The 18,961-nt window shown below is 46.6% G+C and overlaps 1 protein-coding gene across 2 annotated transcripts in view; it reads left to right on the top strand.

Annotated features, from left to right (window-relative positions):
- The window catches only part of HEATR6 (HEAT repeat containing 6), a 353,001-nt gene that overhangs the window by 261,546 nt on the left and 72,494 nt on the right, over positions 1-18,961 (top strand). For both annotated transcript variants that reach the window (XM_086954868.1, XM_086954869.1), the window contains exon 15: positions 15,009-15,143. In XM_086954868.1, coding sequence (XP_086810994.1) covers positions 15,009-15,143 — 135 coding nt within the window. The remainder of the gene's footprint in view (positions 1-15,008; positions 15,144-18,961) is intronic.

The following is an 18,961-nucleotide window of genomic DNA, read 5'->3' on the forward strand; positions in this document are numbered from 1 at the left end:
CTGGTTACATTTGATGTGGAAGCACTGTATATGAAAATTCCACAACAAGCTACCTTGGAGGCTGTGGAACTTTCCCTGCAAAAAGAATACTGGTCTTCCCCTACACCCATCTCGTTTGTCATGGAGTGCGCTTCACTCATTGAAAACTTTTTTGAATATGGCACCCAGATCTACCACCAAATACAGGGCACCTCGATGGGTAGTACCTTGGCCATGAGTCTGGCCTGTATTTATATGGAGCTTTTGAGGAAAGTATCATTCGGAGCGACCACAATCCATACAGGGGGAACCTCTACCTCTGGCGCAGGTAAATCGATGATATCCTGATACTATAGAAGGGTGACCTCAACACTTGTCAGGCATTCTTTCAGTGGATTAACTCGCAGAACCCCTTCCTTAGGTTCACGAGCACCATTTCAGACACGAACATTACCTTCCTTGATCTTAGGATTTGGCTCTCAGACAGTGGGTTAAGTACTAACTTACACAGAAAAGAGACAGACAGGAACAGTCTTCTCCTCTACAACAGCCATCATCCCAAATCCCTGAGGGATAATCTACCTTTCGGGCAGTTTGTTGCTATAGTTCATGGGCGTATGCACTGGACCCCGTTAAACATTGTCCTTTTAGTTCCCTCCATTGTTGATACATAGAAGAAGTTCCTCCCTCTCAATGAGGAAAGGGAGTTTACTCCAGATACTTCCTGGTACAAAAGAAAGGCCAAAAAGCAGGATTCAGACCTATATTGGAACTTCGCATCCTCAACAAAGCCATCTGAAAGGAGAAATTTTGTATGCTAGCGCTCCATCAAATATACCCTCATCTCCATCAAGGGGACTGGATTTGCTCGATAGACCTTCAGGATGCGTACTTCCATGTTCCAATTGCTTCATGAAACTGGAAGTTCCTGCACTTTATGGTAGACTCCAAGTACTATGAGTACAAACTCCTGCCGGTTAGGCTAAAGTCGGCCCTCGAGTATTCATCAAGTGCATGGCAGTAGTGGCTGCTGCTCTACGTCGCCAAGGCTATTTATCCGTATCTCGACGATTGGCTCTAAAGAGTTCATCTCCTCAGACTGTGAAAGACCAGTATCGAATCTGTCTGAATCTGTTACAGCGGTTGGGTCTGAAGGTCAATATGGAGAAATCAGTACATCAGCCCACTCAAAGGATACATTACGTAGGTGCTACTCTAGACTCCAGAGCAGGAAGAGTGTTTCTTTCGGAGGAGAGACTTATCTGTCCGTCTGAAATGCAATAGTCTATTTCAAGTTCATCAGCCCTCAGTTCGGCAGGTTCCATCGCTCCTAGGTTCGATGGCATCTTGCAGTTTCCTTGTCCCCAATGGCAGACTGAGTATGAGGCCTCTAAAGCAGGACCTGGAAGACAAATCGGATCAGAAGAAGTTTTGATGGGTCGACCGGATTCTACTTTCCAGTTCTGCGAGATCATCCATCCCATGGTGGACTCATCGGAAAAATCTCGTACTGGGAGTGCCCTTCCACCAACCTCTTCTGACACGATCTTTGATCACAGACGCTTCTCTTCAGGTCTGGGGCTCACACATGGCCCCACTGCAGACTCTGGGCCTGTGTTCAAGCAAGGAACAGGCATATCACATAAACATGCTGGAGCTACTGGCAAGGCATCTAGCCCTCCATACAGTCCAAGTCCTTATTGGTCCAGACGGACAACACAACCACCCTGCACTATCTAAACAAGCAGGGAGGAACCCGCTCTTGCTCTCTGTCCCTGGAGGCTCAAGCGATCTGGCATTGGCTCCTGGCCCGGCAGCTCTCAATCACAGCAGTCCATCTGCCAGGGGAACAAAACCCTCAAGCGACTCTTTAAGTCATCACTTCGACGATCAACAAGACTGGGTTCTTCACAACAAAGTAGTGGCAGACATTTTTCAGCAATGGTGTCAACCAACCATCGATCTCTTTGCAAATGATGCAGAAAAAAAAATGCTAAGCCTTCGCTGAAGGTTTTACCGACCGGGGTCGATAGGGAATGCCCTTTTGATTGACTGGTCAGGGGGCTTTGTTTGTTTTTCCTCCTCTCCCTCTCATGCCGAAGGTCATAACCAAGCTCACACTCCATAGCGAGGATAATGCTAATAGCAACAGTCTGGCCAAAGCTCTGGTGGTACCCGATCCTTCTACATCTGAGTGTCCCCACAGGAGGCTTCCATGCAGACCTGACCTTTTGTCCAAGAGGAACGGGAGGACCCATCATCTCAACCTTTCCTCTCTGAACCTAGCAGCATGGCTCCTGTGGTACTCCAGTATGGTCACCTAGGTCTTTCTCAGGACTGCATGAGCATCTTGAAAGAGTCTAAAAGGCCTTCCACAAGGCATTCCTACTCTTCTAAATGGAAAAGGTTCTATTTGTGTTGTGGGCAAAATGGTTTCCACCCCTTTCGTCGTCTCCCAAGGCTCATTCCATTAGGGGAAAGGCAGCTACAATAGCTTTACTGCACAATGTACCTATTGCTGAGATCTGCAAAGCAGCCACTTGGAAGTCGGTACACACTTTCACAAGGCAAAACTGTCTACTCTGATACTAGAGCAGATACTCATGTAGGCCAAGCCACCTAGAGGGATTTATTTTAATGCTAAAGTCTTTTGATGTGATTTCTAGATTACTGTTTTTTATGGTTGTCTTTTGCCTGCAGAAGTAGAGGATGGGCTTGCTATTAAATTCAGTTCTTATGACTATGGATGAGGATCCCCTGGAAGAGAAGGATAAGTTACTTACCTGTAACCCTAGTTCTCTTCCAGGGGTATCCTCATCAAAGTCATAAGCAACCCACGCACCTCCTTGGGCAAATGATCCATAATGATGTCATCTCTTGATGCCCTGACCTCCGGGTCTCCGCAAACAACAACTGACCTAACTGTCACCCTGATGCATGATGGGAAGCAGGGGGTCATGGCTGCCATAAAGGCACAGTGCCAGTTTATGCTTGCAATTACTTTAAATTTCTATGTGATGGTGGCCGCGATGCTGGCCGTGTGAGTGTGTGCTCTCCTCTTCCACCGTAAACGAAGCCACGAAGCCGCTTACCCGCCGCTGAAGCCTTGCTGCAGCTGCAAAGCTGGGTGCCGACTGATGAGAGATTGAGGTTACGGAGGTCTCGGACCAGGGTCTAAGCATACCGGTGTTCTTCTCTGCTTCTTCGTTTTCTTTGCTGATTCAGCCGGGCTCCGGGCAGCGTGGAGTCCGGGCGGTCCTCTCTGCTCAGCAGAGATCAGCGGTTCAGCAGCCGCGGCCCCGGGGGTGTTGGAGAGCAGCTGAGTGATGGGCAGTGCTGCCGATAACCGAGGGGAAAGAAAACTCTCCATCAATACTTTGTCGAGGTATCGGGCTTGGTGGTTGTAACATGGCCCCGAAGGGGAGAGGCTCAAGAGCGCGTGGCGCAAACAACAACGCAGTGAACACCGCCAGTGTTCAGAATCCCCCCGATCCTGGGAGTGCGATAACCGGAGCTGAAGCTGGGGCTATGATTTCGCCTGCGCCCTCACAGTGCATACCAGCCACTCGAGGTGGGAGAAGCAAAAGCATTGGAGGCGTAGGTGAAACTGGAGGAGCCTCGCCCTCCGTGGCTAATCAAGGTGAGCCGAGCGTGTTAGGAAATGAGAAAGGCTCTAAAGTCCCAACAGTGCATGCAATTTTTATAAAGAAAGGCGCCACTGCTAATGTGAAAACTAGCATGGCGGTTAAAACCACTGGTATCAACACACCTGAGGTTACGAGTGGCTTCGCCCTCCCCCCCCGTCCACCCCGAGTGTCTTGCCAATGCAGTGCATGAGGCAGTGCCTGAGGCGAACAGGGACAAGCGAAAGGCAAATGATGATTTGGGTGACTCGGAGTCTGCCATTTCGGATGGCAAGTTTTACTCTATGACTGACTTATCAGTTGTCTCCGAGGAACATTGTAATAGCCTGCCAGGAGAATGGGGAGACAAAGGTGACCTCACCGGGGAAGATGACGAATTTGAGCATCCACCCGCTCAGACTATGGGTCCTGCTGATGATCAAGAAACTGTCAGACGGAATCAAGAGGCAGAGAGACTCTTATATGCAATGTCTCCCCTTGTGCAACCCACCTGGGGGAAATGGGGACAGTGGAGGGCAAGAATAAGATCATAATCAAGATGAGGTGGATACTGAAGGGGATGCGGCCACTCTGGACATTATCTATAAGAGCATCATGGCACACCGTGCAGAGACTAAAGCATAAAGCAATCGCACTCAGGGGGCAGTTCATAAGCTCCAAAACACGATGCGGCAAATGGTTAAAACCCTCAATGAACTGACCACGAGAGTCACTGAGACGGAGGAGCGCATTTCAGGCACTGAGGCTTCGCTGGTAAAGCAACAGGCAGCTATAGAGACTCTGCAGTCAACCACTGCAGACGTAGAATGGAAATTGACGGACTTGGAAAACCGCGCAAGGCGTAATAACTTAAGGGTCTTGGGTATACCTGAATCAAAAGAAGGAAAAGATGTCCGTAAGTTTATCATCGAGGCTTTCCCTGAGCTACGCGAATAGCCCTGGGAGAACGAGGTTATTAGGGTACATCGATTCCCTTTTTTTCAGCGAAAAACTTATGGAGACTCTAGCGCGGCGGGTGGATCAAAAGCACAGCCACGAGCGATACTGATATGCTTTAACAGCTTTATCCTGAGAGAGGCATTATACGACTTAGCACGCCCTGATAGACGCCGCACAGGCAATGGTTGTGAATTCTTCGTGCGTCCGGATTTCCTTCCTACCACTGTGAAGCAAAGATGGCAATTTCGGCAACTGATCATGCCATTTAAAGCCAAAGGGGCACAAGTGTTTCTTCTAAACCCAACGAAGTTGAAAGTGGTTTATAAGGGGAAGACCAAGCACTTTACATCCGAAATTAAGGCCCAAGAGTACCTGAAGCTCATGGACGTCAACATTTGAAGCTTTAATTCAAGGGATAAAATACTTTGTACTCGCTCATATATGATGAGAGCTTGGCGAACTTACAATTTTCTCGAACTTTTGAACTTCTCTTTTTTGCTTATTTGAAGACCTCAGCCTAGCTCTGCAGCATAATCAAAGAATTTACTAATACTGTGTAAATTTTGTTTGTGTGGAACAAGGAGATCACCTGCAGTTGAAACAACCAGATTGACTGGTTAAACATTTTTTCATTTCTTTTTCTCTCATTTGTTTTTGGGATTTTGATTTTGATTTTGATTAAAGGTTTACTTGCAATAGAGATCTCTTCTTAACCGCACATTCAATAAGGAAGCTCGGTTAATATCAGGTTCGGCTTGGCTAGAGACATCTCATCTCTATTGTTGTTTTTTTTTTGTAAAAAGGAATAGGAAAAGGCACTAAGTGGGTGGCGGTCTGTTGGGTTTTCTGTGGAGGGGGCACTCACACACTCTTATCACTGAGGACTATGTCCTTACGCCCTGCTGTGGGAGGTAGGGGAGAGGGGATGGAAGGGTGGTTGGGGTCTGCTGGATGCAGTCTGGGTGGAGGGGGTTAAAAATAAAAAAATTCATGAGCGCATATTTTTTTGTTGTATTTGTAAGTGTGGTATGCAAGGTAGTTATGGAACTATATTTGTGGTTTTTGAAGTAAGGAATGGCATCTAGAATGTTAAGATTAGGTACATTGAACGTTAGAGACCTTAACGCCATTAATAAAAGACTGTGGGTGGCCAGGGAACTGCTGTGGCTGCAATGTGATATAATTTGTCTCCAAGAGACGCATGTAGCATGGTCTAAACGGAATATCTTGACTGAACTCGGCTATAATGTTTTAGCAAGCACTAAGAATACTGGTACGGCCCATGGGGTTGCCATATTAGCCAAAAAACATGTCACTGGCACAGGTCGGGCTTTGGAAGATAGTGGCGGTAGATGGGTAATTATAGAATGTTCCATAGGCTCCTTTAAATGTACACTATGCTCCATTTATGGTTCTAATTTCGACGAGTCTGCTGTGCTAGATTATCTCAATGTTGAGCTAGCAATGTGGCCTACCTCAGTAATTATATGTGGGAATTTAAATATAAACCTTCAATCGGATTTATGGCACAATGATGATTCTGTGTATGTCAGCAGGAAACCAAAGGTATATAGGTCATTGCAATCACTTCCTACCTCACATGGTTTGGTTGATGCTTGGTCCTACCTCCGGGGCCGCAACCCCGGGTATACCTTCTTTTCGGCACCCCATCCGAAGCTGGTGCGCCTCGACTATTTCTTTGTGCCACAAGTTATGCTCTCAGGTGCACAAATCCAAGTATTTCCGCGAGTCACGTCGGACCATGGCCCCGTTGTCCTCTCTATCGTATGAAACAGTCCAGTTAGTGAGCCCCGGGAATTTATTTTTGATCGTAAACTGCTATTAGATATAACATTTAAGGAGTATATGATGGATTGGATAGTAGAGTTTTATTAATCATAACAGGGGTAGCACTAAGATGTGGATAGTGTGGGACACGTTTAAAGCCGCTTTCATCGGGGAGGTCCTTAGTTATCCCAGCAGGCAAGGCAGCGGGCCCCGACAAGCTTCCGTTAGAGATGTATAAGACTTTCTTTCAAGTTCTAAAACACAATATGCTAGCCACATTCAGGCTGGCGCAGACAGGATTGTACCCTAAAACGTGGGATGAGGCCAGCATTGTAGTTTTTAGAAAAAAGGGGAAACCTGCAGATCAGCCAGCCTCATATCAGCCTATTTCATTACTAAATACTGACGGAAAAATATATTCGAAAATACTGGCGGCAAGGCTTTCTGGAGTGATATCTCCAATGGTCTCTGTGTACCAGCACAGGTTTAGCCCCAAACGTGGTACAACTGATCATGTCAACAGGGTGATTGCTTTAATTGATTATGCAAACGGTTTGGAAGTAGCGCTGAGGCTCATATTATTGGATGCCGAGAAGGCTTTTGATAAAGTATCATGGGCTTTCTTATGGGACGTGGTGGAGTCTCGAGGGATTGGGCCAAATTACATAAAATCTGTACAGACACTACCAACAGCCAAGTGCTTGGATCTACGCAATGGGGCTGCAATCGGCACCTGTTTCAATACTTTAAATTTCTGTGCTGTTAAGTTTCCAATGCAGCCTATTGGCTCACCATTCCTGTGTTTTCTGCAGAACTATTTTCTGCTGTTCATTAAAGAGAGTTCAAGTGTCTTCTTGTCCTCCGGTTTTCTGTGTTTGTTGCACAATCAAAAGTTTCAGAGCCTTTTTGTGGGGGGTGGGGGGGGTGGCTGCATTGTTTTTGCAGAATAATTAATATATGTATGTGTGTATATGTATATATGTGTATATATATATGTGTGTATATATATATATATATATATATATATATATGTTTTCTTAAATCATTTTTTATGTATATTTCCGGCTCCCCGTGCATGGGTGGGAAAATTCAGTGTTTAGGACTTTGATGAGGATACCCTTGGAAGAGAACTAGGATTACAGGTAAGTAACTTATCGTTCAAGCGTCACCCCCTCCAGTCTATCTGCAGAAGGGCCTCTCCATGCATGTACCCATTCATTAATGAGGATTAGATATGCGGCCCAATAGTAGGGCTCAGTGTCTGGTAGTGCTATCCCGTCGTTATAGGAGTTGCTCTGTAAAGTCTTCTACACTATCCTGGGGTGTCCACCCTCCCTAGCAACTATTGTATCTCGCCAGCAATGCTGATAAACACTGTCCTAGGGAGTGGGTGATCTGTATTTTGAGGGCGTTTAGGAGTTGGGATAGGGTAATCATTTAAAAAAATGGTCGCCCATCCAAATAACAAGAGGGGAAGGTCCTTCCACCGCTCCGCTCATTAAATGTTGTGGTAGCGACACACTCGCTGTGCGGTGTCATAAACATGAATGCATGTCATTACATCGCTTACTAATACCACGCGTGCCATTACAATGCGGGAATTACTACCCGATGTCAAAGACGACATGCCATTACATCGCAAACTTTTACCACGATTATGCCTTTACCATGCATGCCATTGCAACGCAAAGACATGCGTAGGAAAGCTATAATCGTGGTTAAAGTTTGCGAGGTAAGTAACTACCCTACCCCTACACAACCCTCCCCGACCCTCAGTCCTCCCCTTACACTACCCTGTGCGACCCCGACCCTACCCTAAAACACTACACTACACAAACACTACCTTAAACCCTAATGCACTACAATACACAAACACTACAACAGTACCCCAGCATCAACCTCCCGTTCACTTTTCCCACTGCCATTGGCTCACGATATAATAGTGCTATCCATTTCCGAAATTTAGGCCCACATCCCAATTTGATTACTGTACAGTCCAGAAAAGGCCAATGCACCACATCAAATGCTTTTTTCCACATCTGTGGAGCTGGGCTTTCCTTAATCTCCATCAGCCATTTATGTATTCTATGAAGATTTAAACTGGTAGCACAACGCGGCTTGAATCCAGATTCGTCATTGTGAATGAGGGCTGAGATGACCTTCGATAAACGTGTTGCTAATACTGTGGCTAGAATTTTTACTTCGGTGTTTAATAGTGAAATGGGACAGTACGATTCACTCATATCTTATGTTTGCTGTCTTTATGTATAACCGTGATCATGGCTGTCCAGAGGTCTAGGGGAAGAGCACCTTCCTTGCCTGCATCCAATTCTAAGCAGCATTTGTAGAACTCGGCGGGGTTGCTATTGGGGCCCCAGGTTTTACCCAGTCTTCCCTTAGAGACCGCCTCCTGCACTTCTGTCAATGTTAGGTCGCCCTCTAGTCCCTCTCCCTCATCATCCCTGAGCACTGGGGTCTGAATGGCGGCCAGACATTGGTCTCTATCTGAGGAACTGCTAATTGGACGTGCCTCAGAATAGTCTGCAAGAGTCTGCAAACACCTGAATAATCTGTGCATCTGCCCCCTTGTCATCTGGATTCCATCTCGTGTTTGCTAAGCCAAGCAAGGAGCTTCTCCGGCTTGTCCCTGACCTCGTATAGTTGGTGTAGCATCACCAGTTTTTGGCATAGTCCTGCATGAGGTCACGGTACTCTATTCGTAGGTCCTTTAAATTCCGGTAGACTAAAGGATCCGACCTGCTAATGGACTATCCTTCTAAGTGGAGGATTTGATACTCTAATTGTTCTAACTTCTCAACCCCCCTCTTCTTTGTACGAGATATTACCTTTTGAGCCTTGCCGCACAGCACTGTTTTTTAGGCCTCCCACAGTGTAGCCACAGAGGTGATTGTGTCTTTATTTTCAAAGATGACCCCTTATATCCTCCCCATCCTGCAGGTCCCACATACCGAGTCTCCACCCCGAGCTTGGACATTTGAGCTGTGTTCGATTCGCACCAGGAGCGGGAAATGGTCAGGCAGGCCTTGTGCTAAATACTCTGTCTGCCCAATCTCACCCACCTCGCCAGTGGGCACAAATATGTAGTCCATTCAGGAGCATGCTCTGTGGGCCCCTGAATAAAATAAAATTAGTATTGTCTATCTTGTGGGTGCTGATGGCGCCATATGTCGAATAACCCCAGCGTGGCAGCGAAGTGGGCTTATGAAGTAGTGTGTGGAGACCCCATGTGTCTTAGATTGATCAAGTGGTGTGTTACATCATTGAGGTCCCCTCCTATAACATGAAGAAAGGAGGGCATCTCTAAGAGAATGTCTACCACCTTGGTCAAGGTGGGGGACTGTAGCCGAGGCAGAGCATATACACATATCAAGGTGTACATCTGCCCCACACCCGCCTTGCCCCTACATATCTACCCAGGAGGTCAGTCCACCTACTTGTCACGTCAAAGGTGTGGGAGGTGGGCACTTTTTGATCCCTATTGCTATTCATCGAGACCCAGAAGTGTAGCCTGCATGGGCAAAAGTGGTGTAGACTCCCCTGCCTAGAAATCCACCCTGAGTACCTTCTAAATGTGTCTCTTGTAACATTACTACATCAGATTGCATGTGTTTAATATATTGCACCACTAGCCCCCACTTGATCTTCTCCCCAAGCCATTAACAGTCGCCCCCACTTGATCTTCTCCCCAAGCCATTAACAGTCCATGTCATTACCGAAAAAATAGGGTTTTCAACATAAGTGGTCATAGCCATGGTGTATTCTTGGGAATTATCCTATTGATGTTTTTGAAAACTCATGAAACTTACTTGGTGCTGAAAATGTGTGTCCTCCAGAAACCTGCGCAACCAACAAATTAAAAAAAGAACAGTTGAACGCCCTCCTACCTAACCAACCCCTTCGCAACCCCTATGACCTTCCTGCAACACTTAACCGCTTCATTATAAAACAACTGTGTTCAAGAGGTGAAGGAGAGCTCTGTTGTCCACCCGCTGGTACTACTTTGTGCCCAAACTCTGTATCGCTCAGAAAAACGTTCGAACAAACAAAGAGAAATCCATGGGGGAAAGCCAACAGCAGTTAAAGAATGACTGCGAATAGTCTCAATACAAATATAATCACCTGTAGGGGATAACTGCTGCGTGTCCATTGCTCCGGTCTCCGGCTTACTGTTGCCATTTAAGGGGTCTAGTTGTTCTGTATCTCGTACTTGGGCCTGTGACACCTGCTGCCATGTCTCTACATCTTGCTCTAACACTGAAATTTTGGCTTTGGGTGGATGCAGACTCTCAACCTCAGAGGATAGTTCATCTTCTCCTGACCTGAAGGACAAGCCGGTAATCTGTCAGAGCCCCTGAGCCTTTTTAATGATTTACTATAGTCTACCTCCATGTCTGTGGAAAGCTGTGGAGGCCTATCCCCCATATCAGATAGGGAGTTCCTTTGCTACTGCATAGCGATATGTGGCCTCCTCTCCATCTCCTCTGCTAGCTGTCCCTGGGTCTGGCACCCAGGCTCTGGGGCAGTCGTCGTTTGGATAGAGTTTCCTTCGGCAAGGGCAAGTGTGGCCGCTCCTCCACACCAATGCCTCCTCCGGTGATTGAGAAGAGAGGACCTTCCTCTGATAAAGGACCTTTAGTTTTGCTGGAAACAGCAACATGTATTGTAGATGGAGGGTTCTTAGTTTTGCTTTAGTTGTGTCAAATATACGGCGCTGGCATTGGGCCTCACTGCTATAATCCGGAAACACCATAATGTTTGAATTTTCATTTCTTATCGCCCCTCTGTCTCGTACCTCCCGGATGATCATGTCCCAATCTAGGAAGTTCAGGAACCTCGCTATGATGGGCCGATGTGAGGCCCCTTGGGGTAGCCTGCTCATTCTGTTACAAGGCATGCAGAAAATTGGTCAGACAGAAGCGTAGCCTCCAGCCAGTTTGCCAAGAACATAGTCACACTGGTGCCTTCGGCTCCCTCCGAAAAGCCAATGAAGCGGAGTTTATTTCTGTGCGATCAATTTTCTGCGCCTTTCTACATCCTTATTGGTACTGGGGAGTTCCTCCAATCTGGAGGTCTTATACCGTCTCCACCACCTCTGATAGTGGAGTCTCAGCCACCGTTACTCTGAGACATTGCGTAGGTCTTGGCACAACAGCGAAACCTCTGAGCAGACCTCCCCTATCTCACCCTCCAGCACCTCTTGATGATTGGACTGCTTGCAATAATGTGGCATTCCTCGGGGGCTACCTGGGGGCCCATAAGTTTGGTATATTAGTATCTGGGAGAGGATCCAGTAAATTTCTACAGGCTAACACAAAACCTTCTGAGGGGGGTCGGCGAGGGCAGAACCGTCGACTAAGCCAGGGGGAGGCGGCACAGGAGAGAACTGCTGCTCCCCCATGTTGCCGCCACTATGTCCTCAGCTGCTTAGCCCCTTGGAGCTATGCATTATGACTCAGATCATTTAGGGGAGCAAACAAATGCTTTCGCTGCATCGTGGCCAGCCCAGTCTCCGCCGTGGTCACTTTTTTGCATTCTCACATGTGTCAGAGGTGCCAATTTCCCTGAATTGCCGTCAAAGGGGTTGAGGCGGGGGAATGCAGGAGCACGGAGATTGTAAATATTTGTACCTTTTGTTGCCCACGCCCCTTTAGCAGTGGTCATTCTTTGCCTAGTATAAAATCAGGTTAGTAGTCTTCGACAAGGTTCTTACTGCTCTGTACAATTTTTCATGTGCATGATAGATGGATGGCTGATGGGACGGTAATATGCGGGTCCTCTGGACTTAGGTTGGGCTTTTTCAGGAAGTTGAGGATCTGTCCAGTTTTAGGTTGTCAGGAAAGGCTTGTTGATTGAAAGAGGTATTGATAATGATAAGAAATGGTGTGAGGGAGTGAAGGTTGAAAGCTGTTTTTTTGGGGGCAGTTTGAGAGTGGGTTAGGAATCACAGTATGGATGTTTGGTGATGGATAAGTGGCAATTGTAAAACAATCCGACATACCTTGTTTAAAAGGAAAGACCACTGGCACTGAGGTCTGGTTAGCAGGTCTCGGTGCACTGTCAGAGCTGAAAACGACCATCTAGGAGCTAAAGAGGCGGAAAAAAGTGTTGAGGGGGTATTACAACAAAAACTCAGCTTCCTACACTTTGTCTGGTTGTTCTTGTGGGTGTGATGTGAGGAACATGATGTGTGTGACTTGATTGAGAAGTTATTGGAATGCTCTCTATGCCTTAAAGGAGAAACCCTTGTCTTCATCTGCGCTAATGTGCGGAATCTTGGGTGATGGGATACCCGGGAGATCTTTTAGGTGCAGGGGAGAAATTCATATAGGTAGATTGATTGGAATGTGGTAACTGGTAAAGCTGCAGTACAGTGTTGGATGTGTCGAAGTTTTAGAGCCTGTCAATAAACTTAGTGACATTCAGGTTTCAGTCGAAATCTGGTGGTTGATCTGTCATGGTCCTGCACCTCAAGTGGCCAGGGTGAAGCGTGGGCTGCTTCTGACTCTCTGGAACCAGAGGAGAGGAAAGTCTGTGTCTTTGTATACCCATAGACTCTCTGAAGTTGCTGACATTTTGTTTATAAAAGAGTGTCCTCTGAAATGCATGATTTTGTGAACCTGAGGCCTAGAAATATACCTAAAGAGTGGATATCTCGAACTTGAATGGTTGTCTTAGTTTATTTGGAATTCAAAATTGCCTTTGACTCCGAACTTTTTCTACAAATCTTTTAATGAGCATGAAGAGTTTTTTCAGAAAGGTAGCTACTAATACCATGTACTTAGAACGTGTCAGAGAAATTGACGTGTCCCGAAAAACAGAAGTTGGGACTGTTGTTGTTGGTGAAGAGTTTGAAGAAATGAATCTTGTTGTGCTTCTACCTGAATATTTTATAGATATATTTGCCTTGCAGTCCAATCCAGTCCTCCTACTGTAAATGTTGTGCTAGTATCCAGATTTTTTCTTTTTGTTCCATTTGTTTGCAGTTTTGATAAATAATTCAAGTTGGTATACCGGCCTTGTACCTTTTCTTTTACGAAGATGCTGCACAAGTAAATACCCTACAGTTTCTCAACCGTATTTTTCTGAACAAGAGTTTTATATTTCACTCCAGCTGTAAGGATTCAACAACCAAGATGCATTGGTTTGTTAGGATTGTGAAATTGGAGATTGTAACCAGTCTGCACACTTTCTTGCACCCATTTGTGTTCTGTTACACACTGTCTTGCTGGGAGATGGTTTGGTGTATTTACTTACTTTGTAGCCCAGGCAGTGAAGACACAATGATGGTTGCTAGGGCTTTTCTCAGTGCTAACGATATTTGTAGTTTCCTTTACCTCGTTCGGATTGTTTTTATTTTTGTTGATAGGAGCAGACTTTTGGTATTGCTTTTGATGCTGATGTTGTCTCTGTCAGTTGGGTGTATCAGCTGGGGGTAGAAGTATCTCCTATGCCTTTTGAACTGAATCCTGTGGAATTGATTCCTTTGTGTAATGTCAATGCCTTTACAGCCTGCCTATTTTTGCATTGTCTGGAGTGCTTTATTTTGGCTGCACACTCACCAGAAGACAATGAACGCTGGTTGTATGGTCTTGCAAGTAGGCTGACATTTTCTAATGTTTGTAAATGTGGAAGAAGATGCCATGATGTGGAGTGCTCTCTCCTGACATTGATGCTCTTTTTTCCGTCCTCTAATGCAAGTGTTTCAAATTAAATTAAATATCAGTATGATCTTGATCTTGCAAATTTGAATAATGTCTAATGTTTCAGGACAGATTCTTGATATTTGTAGGCTATATCGTAATATGGTCAGCTGCTTTCCAAATATTCTGCAGCCTCCATAGGGCTGTCTCTTTATGGAAATCCGTCTGTACCGTACAGGACTTGTAGACTTTTTGTTAATATTGATATCTAAATAATTTTTGATATTTCTGTGCCACATTTTTGTTTGGATACCTATTACCTACAGCTCTTGATTCCTACTATGTTACACACTTTGCTTTCTCAGGCTTTGATGTTCAATTATAGAGGGAAAATCAAGAAAGCCTGCGTTGGCAATCATATGTTGCAAGTTCTGTAGTTGGGGAAAGAGGCATTAATGCAGTTGCTTAAATACAAGGCAGCAAAATAATTTAACACCTAGTTTACACCTCAAATGATTCAAAAGCGGCACATTTTGCTGAAATAATTAAGATGAGTGCAGAATTTGGCTTCAGTTTGCTTTGAATTTGACATAATCTATACTAGTATACATTGCACTGCACAGGTCTGGTAGACCAAACCTCAGACACAATAAGGATAAGGAAAATGTTTCCTCACTAATGATGCAAAGTTTTAAAAATTTGTGGATAGTTATTTCTTTTATCTCCAGAGAACCTGAAAATATGTTTGCCTCTTTTATAGGCTCTTCGAATACCACTGTAAATCCCACCCCACTTCAGTCACTGCCTAATATATTTATGGAAACAGTCTACATAGTGACTCGTTGAATATCTAACTGGGCGCTAATAGCATTGGTTTAGGAGCACATTGGGTGGGGCCACTATTTTAGTAGGGAGGTGCACATAAAAAAAATACTGGTTCATCTTGTACAGTTTTGAGACATCCCTGTTTTGTTAAATGCCCTTTTTTTTTTTGCAGGTTGTGACATTTTGGACAAATGTAATGAGGGGCCCTTTGCCAAGAGCCCTGCAGAGTGAACAACACCCTACCCTGAAAACAAGTGCATGCGATGCTCTTTCCTCCATTTTACCCGAGGCTTTCAGCAAACTGCCGGTAAGTGTGATGTACATTGAGTCAATATACTCACCTGCTGTATGGTTAAGTCAAGATATGGGTACTCAGCCATTGATGTGTGGCCTGTTAGGCCTGTGGGTTGACAGATGCCACGTCCTCTGCCTTCCTGATGTTGCCCCACCCAGTGTATTCAAAAATTGCTTCCTGCCTCTTTTGGAATGGGATTTTTCCATGCAGATGATGCACTTTAGGCTAAACTGAATGCCAGGCAACCACCATGCCGCTCAACAGTTTTGTTTTTTTTGTTCCAAAAAGACAAACCAAAAGTAAGGCTTTTGTTGAATATCCTGCCGGTGACTGCCAGACTTGGCATGATCATCCAAACTTGGAAAATCAGTGGTAGATGCCGTCCCTAAAAAGGGCAGGACAGCCACAACTGTGACTCTGAAGCTTTGTGCCAGATGTTGGGCTGTGCCAAAGATTTCCTATGGTGAAACTAGATAAAGCTTCGAATTCAGAAACCTGGCAATTCTTCCACCTCTAAATGATTTAGGAAAAATGCAGGTTTGACAGGCAGTATCCTTCCAGTTTGCGATCGGGCTTCCACTTCCCTAAACAATAATTGAGAACAGTTGTGTCCTTTCTTTAGGACTGTTTGAATTTTAGGATATGGCAAGTGAATCTTCTAAATTAGGCCGGTATGCTTTAGATGTGTATCTAGTGGTAGTAGTTGCCTATCAAGCAATCTTAAACCATGTTGTGACCTCAATTACAGGTCAGTACAATTAACAGCACTTATAATTACACTGATTTATTCTCCACATTGTAAGAACTGGGACCACCATCTCTCCGAGGGGTAGCATGGCTCGAGCAGGAAGGCAGCCAGGGGCTTGCGTGTAAAGCAGCTACTTAACACACTCATCCAATGAGACACACAGTGGGCGCAATAATGGAGACCACACCAGTAGTTGTATTTGTAAATCAAGTTCTTTTATATAGACTTTGGATCAAGCAAGTAATGCATTTAGCTAATCATTAGTAGTTCATTAGGCAGTTTCAGTAAGACTTGTCATTAAAGTAATAACCAGCTCCTCTGAGCAGTGAAACATTAAATAACACAGCCTGTCGCATCATACTCTTCCGCAGGCAAAGAGGGTATTTTCATAAACCTAGAGGATCCCACAAGAAGCGACCATAGCATTGCAGTAAAGTACCACATTAAACCTCTCATGGACGCCTTCTAAATTGCACTTCATAGAAAGTGATAAAACATTTTATCAAGTACTTTCAGTACAGCAGATAACTTCAAAGAACACAGCCTGTCATGTCAGGCTACTCAGCAGGCAAAAAGGTAATTTCATAGATCCTAAATTAACCTGAAGGAAACAGGCCCAAACCTCTCTTCTTGTGAATACTGAGGGTCTTGCGACCTGGAATCAGATCAATACCATTAGAATGAATCAATAAGTATCACAGTTGGATCCCATCAGGAACTGTAGAGGCCCACCCCTGCAAGAAATTCAGTACAGGGAAATAATACCACTCCACCAGCAGGCTTGTAAATATAGTATAAACAGAAGCCCTACAGGCCAGAAACTGGCAATATGGCAATTCATCATAGGGGTAAGTGTCTGTCCCCTAAGCCTCCAAACTCTCGAGGCACAACAGGAGGGGTGGCCAACGGGGCCCAGTCACAGTTCACCCCGGGGGAGGGGCGACCTCGGGCCTCACCCGGCCTACCGCCCTCCTCCCCGGGGGTTACCTTGTATTTTCGGTCCTCTAGGGCACTTGCGCAGTCACCAGGCGAAGGAGAGGGGTTCCAACTCTCCCGGAGCCTCACTCGACCCGACACGGTGCAGGTACAGCTTCAGGGCACCAGCGCCGGGTGCGAGGTGGGTCGAGCATTCGGGGTTTGGGGCCCGCAGAGGGCCAGGCACGGCGTGTGGGGCCAAGCGGAGGGGGCTCTTGTGGACTTCCACCCCCTTCGCAGTGAACTAGAGCTTCCCCCGGGTGCCGGCTCGCTGAGACAGGCCTGCGGCGGCCGACCAATGGGTGCGTGTCCTGGGCGGGGCGGGGCCGATGACGCGGCGGCGCTCCCGTCACGTGGTGCTGGCCCAGGGAGGCTTCGGGCCCAGTGCGGCCTGGTGGCTATGATGCGGCGGCCCTCTCCTGACACCGGGGGCCGCCGAGGGGGGGGATCAATGACGCAACCCTCCACCAGGGCGCCGGGGCAGTCGAAGGAGGATGCTTTCCGGCCCAGCGCGGCCTCTCAGGGTTTCCGGCGGCCCTCTCCTGGCATACGGGGGCCGCTGAGGGGGAGTTCCCGCGACCTCTGAGGAGATTCCTCAACGCCTCAGGAGGGCGCAGACGGCTCCGGGCCGTGGCGGTGAGTCAACCTGCGCTGTGCACTTTAGTCCCAGACCACCCCGGGGGCCAATACGCAGCCAATGAAGCGCATGGGTCAGAACAGCGCCGGGAAGCGCTTGAGGCACTCGAGGTGGGGGTGCTCCCTGTGGCACAGCAGAGCTCAGGGTGATAGCGCTATACCGTACAGGCAATCCCAGATGCAGCGCTGGACAGGGGGCCTTAGATCACGCTCTTCACACAGTTTAGTAGAGACTGCCCACAGTTCAGTCAGGGGGGAGACAGAGAGGCCCAGATGAAGGCGGGGAGTGCGCATGGCAGCTCAGTCCAATACCTGGTCGATCCCCCAGCAGTCTCTGGTCAAAGGAAAGTAATCTTCTTGGCGCTTGGATGGGTCTGCGCCCTTAGATGTTGGTTTCTTGAAGTTGCTGAAGGGAGGGGGGGGGTGGGAGGGGTTGAGTTGAAGGCTTGAAGAGTTTCTCCTCAGTCACTGCAGATGGACCCTGGGGTTCCCTGGGGTTCCCTACCACTGGGCCAGATCAGGGGCTAGCTTAGGATACCTCACCCAGCTTAAAAGGCAGCACCTAATCCTGTCACTCCCAGTAGCATAGGTTCCTAACTAGGCCCTCCCGCCTAAAACTCCTGCGTGGGTTCCCCAGGTCAGTGATGCCCCTCCCTTGCTTATATATGCCCAGGTCAGGTGACCACTCTCTAAGGCGGGAAAAATCAGGTCTGCCTTCCTTCTGGAAGGTTCCCGGAGCTTCCCCATTCTACCTATGGACAGGGGCTGGGTGGCTGGTATTGCAACATTGTTTGGGGATCCAGCCTGCTCCTGGCAGCTAGGGTGCTACACTAAAAGACCACGCTGCAGTAGCAGGGACCAGTGGCAGCCATGTTTGAAGTAGAGAGCACCTGCACCCTAACGCAGATTAGCCATGAAAAGGGTGCCCGACTCTTATATTTATGAAATCAGTCCATTATATAGCTCAAGTGATTCTGGAACGAAGGTCGAAGAGTGTATACGAAAGAAAGGGAACCAGCGTAGACGATTCGGTCCCCAGTGTCAGCAGTGCTTGAGACCTTCCTCAGTACATAAAAGTTAAAGGAGATTTAGGTTTGCTTTAAAAGACAAATAACTAATAAGGAAATATTGAGAAAAAAAGTAATTATTTACAGTGGTATGCATGCACATTAAATAAGGTGCCTGTGACATAGCAGCTGTTCTAGTCGCATGTGTTACATTGTCACCACAAAGTCAGATGTAGAAGCCTCACTCTAAAGTGATACCTAACAGTAAACCATATATTATCCAGTATTGGGGTATCTTTCATAGATTCACATGCCTGAATCATTCCCCGTCGTCGAGGCGGGAGTCCCACGGTAAATTATATATATATAGCAGTGCCTAAAAACCATTAGTAGTAGGCTAAAAAAGGATATAGGCCCAACTAGGCCCAAAACTTAGCAGCCTATCTACCTCATTATGTAAAAAG

The sequence above is a fragment of the Lissotriton vulgaris genome, chromosome 2_1 (genome assembly GCF_964263255.1).
Source record: "Lissotriton vulgaris chromosome 2_1, aLisVul1.2, whole genome shotgun sequence".
In the NCBI taxonomy this organism is placed as follows: domain Eukaryota; kingdom Metazoa; phylum Chordata; class Amphibia; order Caudata; family Salamandridae; genus Lissotriton; species Lissotriton vulgaris.